We start from the raw sequence: 13,497 nt of genomic DNA on the forward strand, positions 1-13,497 counted from the left end.
CATACTGTGTATACACACACACACACACAGGCTATTATTAACAAAGATAAAATTTCTCTGTACTGCTTCACTTCCAGCGCAATCCTATGCATGTTTACTCTGCAGTATTACCATGGAATTCAGTGGGACTTAACTCCCAAGTGTGTATAGGATTGCAGCCTTCCTGAACTAACAAAAGCTTAAAGTGAAGTTAGATTACTGTCTGCATGAGGTCCTCTCAAATCACCTGTTTTATACCAGTGGAGTATTAGCGTAGCAAAGGAATGATGGAAACAGAACTATATTCTAATTCCATGCGTTACTATTCTTGTGGGTGTGAGTGAGAGGATGGATCTATCTGCAGAGTTCACTAAACTTAACTCGAAACCATAGAGAAAGGATTTCAGAGCTAGGAGTTCAAAGGAGCTTTTATATCAACAGGCAACCAACTGAGGCTTGTAAAAAAGAGAGGCTAAATACAGGCTTTTTTTCTTTTAAGCTTGATTGTGCAAAAGCAGTTGTACATCCACAGAAAGGCATGTGTATTTCTCCTTTGCTGCTCTCTGTCACCTGTGACTCGGAGGGGGGTATCACGTGACAGAAAAACTCCCCCCCATATCTCTGCTCCAAAAATGTACTGTGCAACTCATGTTTTATACCAGAGAATCAAAAACTAGTGGCAGCTGTACTGATCGAGCCTTTCAGGTACATACCAGGGGATTACAACCTCCACTCTCCAGTCCCACTGGGAAATCCACCTGATCATTGGCAGCTGCATGATTTGCACCAGCCTAGAAGTTGAGTTAGAAAATCCAGATTTGTATTATGCCTAAGTCAACTTCTAGACTGCTCCAAGTTGTGAGGCAGTCAATGGGGTTCTCTGAGAGGCCTGCTTGGAAGTTATCTCTGTTGGTTGCTAGGTGGCTGTTTCTCCTCACCAAAGGATAAAGTCAATGTGGCATGAGTGTTGGAAGGGGAGGACTTGTTCAATATGGTAAACCCACAGAAGGACAGGAGCAGTACAGGAGAGTGAAGGAAAGAGAGGAAAGGATGTGCATGCTGAGAAAGTTAGTGGAGAGTAGGGGACATGGATAAGGACCTTGAGTGCATGCACACATTCATGTGCAAACTCACAGGAATCCAGAACCTTGCCCTGCCCTATAGCCTTAGGTTCCCTGATGCAGGGGTTCACCAAAGAAGAAAACAATCACACTTGTACTGTACTGACTACAGCAAGGACAGTCAACACGAAGCCCACAGGTCACAATCTGTCCTGCTAAATGTTTTCCATCAGGCTGCACAGCAGCCACTTGGCAACTTACTCTAGTGAGGGGAGAATGTTCACGTTGGAGAAAAGTATAGGGAGTCTAAAGATTAGACACAGACCTGTATACATAAAAACCTCATGGTAGTCAAAGGTAGTCACTGATACAGCACAGCAACTAAATGATGCCATGTACAAGACAGTGCAGAATTGAAGTACGTTTCTCTCCAACTACTCTGTTCAAAGTCGGTAAATAGGACGCCTTCTCCTATTGGAAAGTTAGAGAATTTTAAGTCTCAGATAAAAGGCATGAATGACAAAACCAATTGCAGGTGACACTTATTCTAATAGTAAAATGTGTCATGCAAATCAAAACCCAAAAACATGATCAGATCTCTCAGGATGGCCTTAGATGACCAATTTTCTACCCCTTTCCTTGCCACTTGGTAAGGTCTGACAAACCACATACTTAAGATTTGTTTGTGAATGTCTGCAGACACTCTGGTCTAGGGTATATCAGAGTCATTTAGCTATGCAGAAATTTAAAAACGATTTTTCTCTGTTTTTGTTTTTACGTGAAGCACTGTAATTGACAGGGTTTTTGGCTGTTTTTTAAATGCATTTCAAGAGAAAAGCCCAAACCACACTTTGCCAGAATTGTCAACTATGTTTGCCTGAAATTGAAAAACTGGAGTGCGCAAGCCCACTCACACAATGCCGAAATGCGGCTTGACACTGTGTGAATCAGGTCACTGAGTTGAGCTCCTTTACTATAGTGTCCTACCTTTCTGATATCTTTGAAAGTTAAGGTTCTTCTCTTAATTGTCGCTAGGCCACATACTAGGAAAGACTGAAGGAGCTAGGTAAATGACTTGCCTTTTGGACCTTCAACCACCTTCATAACTCTAAATCCTCTGTTCTCAGCCTTCTTGAATAGTGGAACCTAGTACCAGCGGGGTGGGTGGGTGGGTGGCTGTGTGTGTGTGTGTGTGTGTGTGTGTGTGTGTTCATTCAATGTGTAATTTTATGCAGAATGCAATGGAACAAACTACACTGAAATCTCTATTCTATCAAATGTTATAGTGAAAAAACCAGTGGGGCGGGGCGATGGTGTATCACCACATCCACTGCCTGGGGCATTACCCCACCCACTGCATGGGAGAACATGCATCATGGGAGTGACGCACTGGCTTCCTGTCCAAGGCGACAAACACTAGTGACGCCACTGTCTAGTACAGGGGTCTCTAAACTTTTTGGCTGAAGGGCCGCATCAAATATCTGGTACAGTGTCAAGGGCTTGAAAAAAAAACTAAATATAAAATTTAAATAAATACATTAGAGATGGAACTTAGATGAATGAATAAATGAATGGCCTCAAATGTCCAGGAGTTCTCCAAGTACGGACATAGCCCAAGAAATAAAGCACACATTTAAATGGACCCCCATTTCCCCACCCCACAAGCACAACTCTGGTTGTGCTTGGTCAACTGGACCAGAGTTGCTCAGGGGATCAGAGGCTGGTCATGGGCCAGATAGAGGCTCACCGTGGGCTGCATCTGACCCCTGGGCCGGGGTTTGGAGACCCCTGTTCTAGTATACCAAACTCTAAAATGAGGGCTAACATGAGGGTTAAAAATAAATTTTTAAAAAATTTTAAATTTAAAAAATTTAAATTTTTAAATTAAAATTTAATTTAGGGTTAAATTTTAAATAAAATTTTAAAAAGGGTACTATTGCATTAACTCCATTCAGGATACATCTTTCCACTCAGTAAAATACTGCCTTCCTTCCACAACAACCTTCAAGCTCATTCTGAAATGCCCTCTTGACTGCACTATCCATGGGCAGAATATCAGAGCATGTGTTCTCTGGCAGCTGACCCACAACGAACGCCATCTAGAAGTCTGTCAAAATTTGAGACATTTCTGTTTGTGCTAGTATACTACTACAAATGGCTGGAATTCATGGTAATGTCACTGGTCATTATATACAACAAAAAGTTATACATAACTAAAGCTGTGGGGTAAAAATATCTTTAAACCATTTCTTCTATTGCTATCCTAAAATGAATGCTTTTGAACATTCATTCAAAATACATTTAACTGGACTAATTATTATTTAATATATCTGCTAAGCATTACTTTCTGTCTGGCACTGACTATTTCTATATGCTCTTTCAGTATCATTTTAGTGCTGAGTACTGCTCAATCAATTCTTGAGATAATTTCACTTATTTCAGAACAAGAAGTGCAGCACTGAATAGCACCCATCCAAAATACGTACAGTTTTATGCAAAAACATCTTGAACTAAGCTACCAAACTGAGACAAATATATATAAGCATGTGTTTGTCTGATAAGGAGGTGATATACATTATTTAAACACCGTCCATTTCTTTGTTGTCTCCTTAGATGTAAGAGGGTCAATAATGAACTTTATCAAATGCAGCCTAGTCTGGAAAGTGTTGTCAATGAAAAAGATTAAAAGTGCAATCCAGACCTTTGGTTCCCCTGCACTGGCCTACAAGTGTCACAAACATGCCATAAAGCCAGCCTCTCAACACCAGCAGTGGAGGGGGTAAGTAAGTGCTGGCCGAAGGAGGCCAGTGCAGGGGGTAGGAGAAGTTGGTAGGAGGGTGGTTTGGGCATGGTTTTGGGCGGGGATGGGTTGGCCAGGCCTGAGAGGGGGTAGGACTGGCCTTGGCACCTTGGCCACTTCCTAAGCCCGCTCCCAGGGGTTATACCAGGCTGCTTGGATTTGTACTAGCAATTTCCGAACAGCTCCATAGGGGTGACTGGTGTGTGACATGGCGTAAGGGGATAAATGCCCTCTTCCTCCGAGTTCCATTCCAGCCACCTCCTAATCTGCACTGGATACGGTGCAGGCCACTTGGCCTGCCTGTTCCAGTGCAAGTTAGGATTCAGATAAATATTCTATTCATGAAACAGCAGTTTCTTGCTGAAGCCTCAACAGTACTTCCAGCAGAGTACTAATATCCTCTTTCTTTGTTATAGCTGACATGAGTCACTCCCTTTGCTGGGAAATTCAAGTTAAAAGTGTTTTGTTTCACATGGTCTGGATCAAACCAAGATTTTCTATTTTAAAATTGCTAATGCTTAGAGCCACTTTCCTCATAGACACCGTAACAAAAAAACTGCAATGACAGTTTTAAAATAGCTAGCACAGTTTGGAAGGGGCACATGGCTCTGATGTCTTTAGCTATTGGTTCAATCTGAAGTGCAGTTGTGAACCTTTAAAGATCCTATACAAAAGCAAAACAAACAAATGGGAGTTAATTTCAGCAACTCTTAGGGTCCACTCCTATCCAATTTTCCAGTGCTGGCGCAGCTGTACCAATGGGGCATGTGCTGCATCCTACAGTGGACTAATATGATTATACAGTATGCCCATGGGTATATGTATGCTCATGGGTATATATTTTACTTGTTAAATTTTGCTTTATGGGACCCAGATTTTAAGCACTTCAAAATGAATTTATAAATACTATTACCTTTTTAAAACATTAACCCATCCTATTAATATTTTCACAGTGTAATTAATAGTTGTAGCAAGTAACATTCACTAGTCACAAAGATAACTTTGTAAGCACACAGTAAGAACTCAATGTTGCTAGTAATTTTGAGAGTATACAACTGCCAGCTGAAAGGCTCAATTACAAAGCTTGATTTGTTATTACAGCAACATATTTTAAGAAAAGCACACAACACCCGAAGCCTTTGTTACTGCACAGGTGTGATGATTCACATGGAAGGGGATGCTGACTGATGAAACACGTAATGGGCACCTACCTTATCCAAGATAGGCAGAAGTGGCATATCTCACTTGAGAAAGCTAGTCGCTCTATGTTCATTAAGTGCTCCATATCACTTATTCAAATGCGAGAATACTGGGTTGTATCCTAAGTTCACAGAGCACACAGCTCTGTTACTAAAAGCTCCTTCTGGGAGCATTCTTGCAAGGGTCCCTTTGGCTCGTGGGAGCATCCTTGCATGAATGTGCTTCATGTGAATTTAGGTTATGTTATGACATTTAAGAACGGGAGCAGACAACGGATTCAGTTATATGGCTAACACTTTAAAAGTGAGGAGGGGATAGAATCTTCTTCGGTTTTATAAGATTTGCTACTGCATGATATTACCCCTTAAAGAAAGCTAAATCATCAATATGAATTCTGAGGCAAGTTGGGCCTATGCACTTGACTGAACAAACATTCCATGCAAAAACAACATTGGACATGAGGAAAGGGAGACAATCACCACCTGAATAGCTATCCCATATAATCAATTGCTCACTGCTCAGCCACAAACATTGCTAATGAAGAACGATGGCATGCTACAATGCTACTTACCTGAAAGTCTCTTGTAAGGCTTGTTACTGTTTTTAGTGCCATTTTGGTGCTTCTTGTCTATTGATGGAGCTATAACTCCTTTGCCGTTCAAAATCTTTTCTGGTGAAGGTGGCACTGATTTAGATGTCAAAGCAGATTTAACCAAAGTTGGAGCAGGTATGGTGGATGAAGAGGCTGAGGAGGTGGTGATGGTGGTAGTGGTTGTAGAGTTCATTTTAACATTGGCACCATCTGCCTTCACTAGATTAGGAATTTTCTCTAGACTGACTACAGGAACAGGAACACTGAAACACCAAAGAAAAAAGTCTTCAAGATGTATTTCTGCACCATGCTATTCTGTTTCACACTATGTGTGTACAGTATCTTGAATTTCCATTCCTGGTATCGTATCACAGCCCACGCTACCCAGGATCAACCTAAAATTGGCATGCTTGCAGTATTCTATGTTCAATTTTAATAAACTACACTATTTCAATAAACAAAAAAATATTTTTTAAAGTTACAGAAATTAGGAAGAAACCCAATTGTTAAAAACATATTTTTATGTCAGCCTATTTTCTTGTGACAATTACACCAGTTCTGTAAAGAACGTAACTTTAATGAGCTTTTGCCTACAAACTAGGCTCACTTGTCCTGATGCTGCAGGACTATATCACTCAGATTAGTATAAACCAGAAGAATGTTTACAATTCCAAAATTATCATCCAAGTTAAACAGCTTTGCAAACAGAAGTTTAACAGATCTTGACAGTAGACTTAATAAGCTACAGGGTTTAATGAATTTGACAGATCCTAAAGTACGTAGTTCAAAGTCTCTTGACTATAAACCACAATTATCCAATATACTTTAAAAACAACATGATAAACTTTTACTTCCAAAATGTAATAATTTATGATCTTCATTACCTACATAAATATGAGTTTGTCCACACAAACACCTATCTAACACTATCATGAAGTCTGCATTTCTATCATGAAATCTACATTACTCACCTGCACAAATGCTAAAAAATGGTAAAGTTACTTATTCAATAACTTGTCAGCCTTTTGAGCAAATGTTTGTGCCCCCCTTCCCACTGTGATTTCTCAAGGACGAACATGTTCTTAGGTTTCATGCAAATGCAGAATGTAGCTGCAGAAATCAGCTTCTCATAATTGTGGCATCTTGACTTTGGTGAGAAGACCCGTCTTTTTGTCTATTTCACACATGAGCATTTGGCAGTGTGAAACAAACAAATTCAGCATTTGGTAAAATAAAAGCAATGTTTCTAGACAGTGTAGTAGCAAAGATAGGTTGGAAAATGCAAGTTATAACATGAAAACTTTGAGGAAAAGCACATGTGCGAGTGAAGGGGACTTACTAAGACATTCAGTGAGTATGGCACAGGGTAATTCCCTGCATTTCATCAACAGAAGCATGCACAATAGAAGCAGCCATAGCACTCAGCTTTATCCTGCACAGAGGACTGGATGGTTTTTTAATGCATAACCCTACTTATACTTTGCCCCCCCCCCCCACTCTTGTTGTTTTACAGGTTGATTACCCCTTATCCTGAATTTAAAAAACCAGAATCCTCTGAAATCTAGAACTTTTTTGAGCACCAACATGACATAACCTCAGGCACTAGCCAGCATGTATTCATACCAGAACAAGACACACACACAGGCTGTTTCATGCATAAAATAATTTAAAAAATATTGTATAAAATTACCTTCAGGCTATATGTATAAGGTATATATGAAACAATAAATTTTGTGTCTAGACTTGGGTCTCATCCTCAATACATCTCATTATGTTTATGCAAATATTCAAAATCCGAAACTCCAAAATCCAGAACACTTCCAGCCCCTAGAATTCCAGATAATGGATACTCAATCTGTAACGCTCATACTTGGATTCACTCTTAGGTCTCAGAGTGCACATGTAAGCACAGAGAAGGAATCCTGTCTGCATAGCATCTTCAGCCTCATAAGAAGAGTCCTGCTGGATCAGGCTAAAAGCCCATCTAGTTCCACTTCCTGCATAATCATAAACCACCTTTCAACAAAAATAGTTTGCATAGTAGCGGTATACATAGTAAAATAAATGATTCAATGTCCCCAAAGGGCTCATACTCTAAAAAAAAAAATATGCAGAAGATACACCAGCAACAGCCACTGGAAAAAGACACCATGCTGGGAAAGCTACTCATCCCCTGCTAAATATAAGAGGACACCACTTTAAAGGATGCTGCTTTGCCCAGTTAGTAGGGGTTCCTGTATCTTACAGTAGTCCACCAGATGCCTTAGGGAGCACTCAAGAACACAAGATGCCTGCATCCTGTTGCTACTCCCTTATACCTGGTATTCAAAGGCTTCGTCTAAAACATGGAGGTTGAATATAGTCATCATGGCTTGTCACCTTTTCCTGCATAAATCTATCCAAACCCCTTTGAAAGGCATATAGCTCATTACTGTCCTGTGGTAAGGAGTTTCACAGATGAGTTATGGATTGGGAAAGAAAATATTTCCTTTTGTCTGTTCTAATTTACCCATCAGTTAATCTTAGAGGATGCCCCCTGGTTCTGATGTTGTGCAAGTGGGAAAAAAACATTCATCTATCCACTCTATCCATCCCATGAATAATTTTATATGTCTCAAACATGTTCTCCCTTCTTTCTGGAGTGAAGAACAGATTGTATGTCTCTGTTCATTCCAGTACAGTATCTTTCCCAGTGGTTGTTTGCTGGTGTGTCCTTTGTGTCTTTTTTTTTTTTTAAAGACTGAGACATTTTGGGACAAGGAATCATTTTTAAAAATTTTTATTTTTATATGCTATTGAAATTATTTTACAGAGGCAGTGTCAAGGACAGCCAAGTGGAGCACTGGTTGAGGGTCCACCTGTCGAAGCTAATTCTGAACCATCACTACCACTGGCAGCACCCAGTGTCCCATCAGACCTAAGGCCCCAGCAACCTGGCACCAGCAGCTGTGAAAAGGCACCTGGCCTTTTCACATGCCCTTTTTTTTGGTTGATAGTTATAAATATTCAAAATAATAAACATAGTCTCCATTGGTTGCTGTAACACGTCAACGATAGCTTAAATGGATAGCTTAAATGGATAGCTTAAATTTTTCTATACAAATAAGTTTTAAATTTGAACCATTACCTACTATTACTCCAATAATCAGTATTTTACTAAATCTTTGTCTTTAGGATTTCTTGTTTTCAGTAATGCAAGCATATCCAGGCACTTTGAGTCTCTCTCTTCTCTAGTGTGAGATGGATATATGCAATGATAGGCTGAAGTTTAATATGGAGGTTCTCACACCCTTCCAGGTAATTATTCTGTTAGGAACGCCGTTATCAAAAAGTTTAGTCAATCTTGGCCCCAAAGTGGCTTACTGCACTATACAAAAATATAATGAAACATCACATAAGTCAATGGTTCTCACACATTTAGCACTGGGACCCACTTTTGAGAATCTGTCAGGGCCCACCAGAGGTGATGTCATAACCGGAAGTGACAACAGGAAGCTGCCCTGGGTCCCGTTAGGGAGAAGGGCGGGATAAAAATAAAGTTTTATTATTATTTTTATTATTATCATCAAGCAGGAACATTTTTAACAATGCTAGGCTGCAATCCTACCCAGGCTTACCCAGGAGTAAGTCCCTACTTACTAACTGATCATTTACTATCATATAGAATATACGTAGTAGCTTGTTAAAAGTACAGGTCTGTAACATTTTCCCAAATGCAGTCACAGATCATGATATTATCAAATTTAAGCTATTAAAAATATTGAAATGAATGGGGACCCACCCAAAATTGGCTTGCAACCCACCTATTGGGTCCTGACCCACAGTTTGAGAAACACTGACATAACAGAATGGCAGCATCAAAATAAGCAACAGAAGAGCATTCAACTGGGGGAAGAAATCAATCCAGGCTGAGGCCTGATGCAAAAACAGTCTTTATTGAACTGTGGAAGCTAGAAAGGAGAGAGAAAGCTCTGTGTTGCTTAACTGCCAATGCGATATCTGATGGAGGAGGAATACAGAGCCGGGCCTCCCCAGGCTATTTTAGAGGGAGGGCAGGATCATGCAAGAGCAGGCAGGTCCTTCAGGTACTTTGCACCCAGGACATTTTGGTTTTAAAAAGTCAAAACACAAGAGCCAGTGTAAACTTAGTCACATGCTCCAAATGCTACCGTCATATAGCAACAGCATTTTTGACAGTGTTTCCAATGTTGTTGACAGTCTGCAGTTTCCAAATACACTTCAAAGGCAGTCCCATGTACAGTGTCATTGGCACTTACTTCCAGGTTTGGCAACTGGCAGCAGCAAGAATAGGGTGCTGTCAGCCCTGTAAGCTTGGGAAGCACTGCCCTAGAGCTATATAGAAGGTCAGCTTTCCTTCTACAGGGCTAGAAATATATCAAAGTAAAGGTAAAAACTCTGTATTCAGGTGAAAGACCATTTACAGTACAAGATGATGTAACATTGACTAATTTAAAAATGTTATAGTCTAAATAATGCCAAACAGTATATACATTGGGACAATCAAGAGAATACAACCCTGTATAACAGACCTTCCTTCACATCTTTTATAACATTGTGATGCCTTAAGACTTGCACATTTATTTCACTGTAAGCTTTCATGGACTACAGTGCAAGACTGTAATCCATGACTGTATGTACAGTGGAGTTGCATCATATGCGGGGATTAGAGTCTAAAGTCAGTGTATAAGGCAAAATAAGGGCAGGAGGTCTGGCTCAGTTGGTATTGCTGCCACCTTGTATGCCTGAAGATCTGAGGCTGCCAGTTCGAAATAACCGGAAGTACCTGAGAACTGACGACACGCTGATATACTGATGAGCTGACCCTCGGTGGCAGAGAGGAGTTGCCCTCAAGTGGAGCGTGGGAGGCGAAGGGCCAGAGAGAGGCCAGACCGGGAAGGAATCCAGCTGGAACGAGGAGTTCTATGAAAGACTAGAACTATTCAATTGTAAAAATCCCTACGGGAGTTTAGAACAGCCTACCTATGTAAACCACCTTGGATTAAAGTCTGAGGAGAAATTTGACGACCAAAGAAAGGCAGTATATAAATACCTGTATAAATAAATAAATAAAATTTACATAAAGACAAAGTTACCCTTGTGTATCCCTGAAATTCCTGGAATTTAAGAGGCATGTCATATAAAAAATATGTATAGTCTCTTTTAAAACTAGAATTTCACTTTGAGAAACAGGAACTATGACCAACTGAGGGAACAGCTCATCTCACACTCATTCAAGGGCATACACTCATTGAGTGGAATGGTGGGCAGAATCACCTGCCTATATAAATTGTTTTTCCTCTTTTTTTGCGCCAAGTGCATATGTTTAAATTCGTTTAAGTTAAATATGCATATGATGCAACTCCACAGTACTGAAATGTGTTTACTGTTAAGGTTCCACAAGAGTCTTTGTTAGTTTAGCAGCTACAGATCAACACAGCTACCCTTCTGAAGATTTTTCAAAACTGTTGCCATTTTTACCCCTCTCCCTACCTTTCCTTGAGCATAAGACTACAATCTTTGCATGTTTACATGGGGGTACAACCTGACAGAATATACTGGGGTTTATTTCTGAATAAACATGCATGGGATCTGGCTGGCAACCAGATAAGGGGCAGCAAGGAACAAGTATGTTTTTGACTTTAATTCCTTTCTTTTTCCAAACTACATCTAATAAAGATGAGCATGGTGTGGTTTGATACCTATAGGACCCAAGTTTGATAGGGCCTATAAGTGCATGAGTGAGCATGATGGATGGACAAAGGCACATCAGACCATTACAGTCCCCCACTGCACACCTGTTACAGTCCACACAATTCAGCCCACAATGCAGACAGGTATCAATGTGCCACTGGGAGCAGTAAGCTGGGCTTATGCCACTGTAAGAGTAATGTAGAAGCAGCTCTAAATGTACGAGGGTTGCATTAAATGTGCATTACTTTCTGGGCGACCCTCGTATTACATAAAAGTGGAATATAAATAGACACATTTAATCCAAAGTCAGTCCCACTGACACTGGCTGCACAGGAGAGGACAGTCTTAAGGCAGCAATCCTATGTACACTTGTATGGGAGTAAATTCAACAGTTGTAATCCTAAACATTCCAACTTAAGAAACCAGTTCCATTGATATCACTGGGTATTACACAGTTCAACTCCTTGGTGTGTAATTACTCAGAAACCAGTCTAACTACGGAATTAATGAGAAACATTGCTTATTTTCCTTCACTTTAAGAAGGTAATGCTGACTACACAGTTAAATTACAATTTCAATATTGTATGCTGAACACCACTATCCTGGATGTGGGACCATTTTGCAGTACATCATAATCGGAATATACCAATCTTGCATTTTCCTATTTCAGATAAATTTTAAAAAACTACAAATTTACCCTATACTTCAGCCTTAGTTAAGTTGCATACAAGAGGCAGAAAAAAATTAATAGAAGAAATACTGAGATGCGGGGAGGAGGGAAAATAATCAACTAGCTACTTACCAAGGTTTATCCCTGGACACTTTTGGAGAAAAGACCATGTACTGTTTGCTAGTGGAGGTAAGTGGATTGTCTTTGGGCGTTTTGAATGGCTTTGAGTTGTTGCTGACAGGGTTATGGCCGCTGCTACAGGATTTCGGTTTCATCTGTATTAATGATGCCCTGGAATTGCAGGGTGGAGAGGCTGGAGATGGGGAAGATTTACACATTGAACCGTGTCTTCGTTCTACAATAGAGTGGAAAAAAACCAAGAGACACTAAATAGACAAAGTAAAGGTAGCTGGGCAAGAGAAAAAAATAAGAAACCAAGAAACCCAAGCAATATAGAATGATTTGAATTCATTCTGTACAACACCAATTTCCTAAAAACTTAAATATTGGTATTATACCACTGGCCAAATTAGTAATTCAGTAAGGATGCACCATTGCCACACTATCAGAGCCTGGTGATGCAAAGCCAAAGGCTTCTGGGTCGACGTTGGGAAAATGACCCAGGTTCATAGAAGCCAACTGTGGCATAATGTTGCCATCTTGACTGATTCTACAATGTCTTGCAGAACCAGGCCAGGCCAATGGATCTCACTGGGTTGGAAAATAAGAATTTTTTTATTCCTAATCAAAACATACATTGTCTCATCACTCCATGCTGTTAGGTTTGCTTGTCAGAGCAGCTTCACTTTTTACAAATACAGCTATACTTTGCTTGCCAAAATATCAGTTCAGTTGTTAAGTCATGTTTGACTCTTCATGACCCCCATGGACCACAGCATGCCAGGTCCCCCTATCTTCCGCTAACTTCCAGAGTTTGTCCAAATTCATGTTCAATGCTTCAGTGACACTCTCTAACCATCTCATCCTCATTGCCAAAATTTAACTGCTCTCAATTTCTCTTTCCCATTTGTATAATCAACAGCACAGACTGAAGTAGGACAAATCATTTTAACTGCATATAAGATAAGGCAGCAATTTGCATGAGTACAGCAGCACATTTTTCAAATGAAAAGAGTGCTACTACTCTTAAAGGAAATGGTTGCTCCCACTGTGGACTACCAAAAGTGTACAGTCCAGCTGTACACAAGAGGGATTGCATAGAGAAAACAAAACAGCAAGCTCACAGATCAGTTACTGTCTCTGATATGGCTCTAAACCTTTTGTCCCTACCAACGTGCAGGAAATAATGCATTATAATCCAGGAGTGACTCCAAAACCTCAATTTCAGTCTTGTAACTAACTCACGATTTGATGTGCAGTTATGGTTTATACACATTAATTCTCACTGAGGATCACCATCTACCACATTACACAAATTTCACATTCTGCCTTTGGAATCAGAGGGAAACAGATTTCAGTTTTA

General features: G+C 40.1%; 1 protein-coding gene across 3 annotated transcripts in view; it reads right to left on the reverse strand.

Annotated features, from left to right (window-relative positions):
* ATXN7L1 (ataxin 7 like 1) overlaps positions 1-13,497 on the reverse strand; it is a 99,297-nt gene that overhangs the window by 19,579 nt on the left and 66,221 nt on the right. For all 3 annotated transcript variants that reach the window (XM_066634188.1, XM_066634187.1, XM_066634186.1), the window contains 2 exons: positions 12,147-12,369; positions 5,612-5,895 (listed from right to left, as the gene is read on the reverse strand). In XM_066634188.1, coding sequence (XP_066490285.1) covers positions 5,612-5,895; positions 12,147-12,369 — 507 coding nt within the window. The remainder of the gene's footprint in view (positions 1-5,611; positions 5,896-12,146; positions 12,370-13,497) is intronic.

The sequence above is a fragment of the Tiliqua scincoides genome, chromosome 7 (assembly GCF_035046505.1).
Source record: "Tiliqua scincoides isolate rTilSci1 chromosome 7, rTilSci1.hap2, whole genome shotgun sequence".
Taxonomy (NCBI): domain Eukaryota; kingdom Metazoa; phylum Chordata; class Lepidosauria; order Squamata; family Scincidae; genus Tiliqua; species Tiliqua scincoides.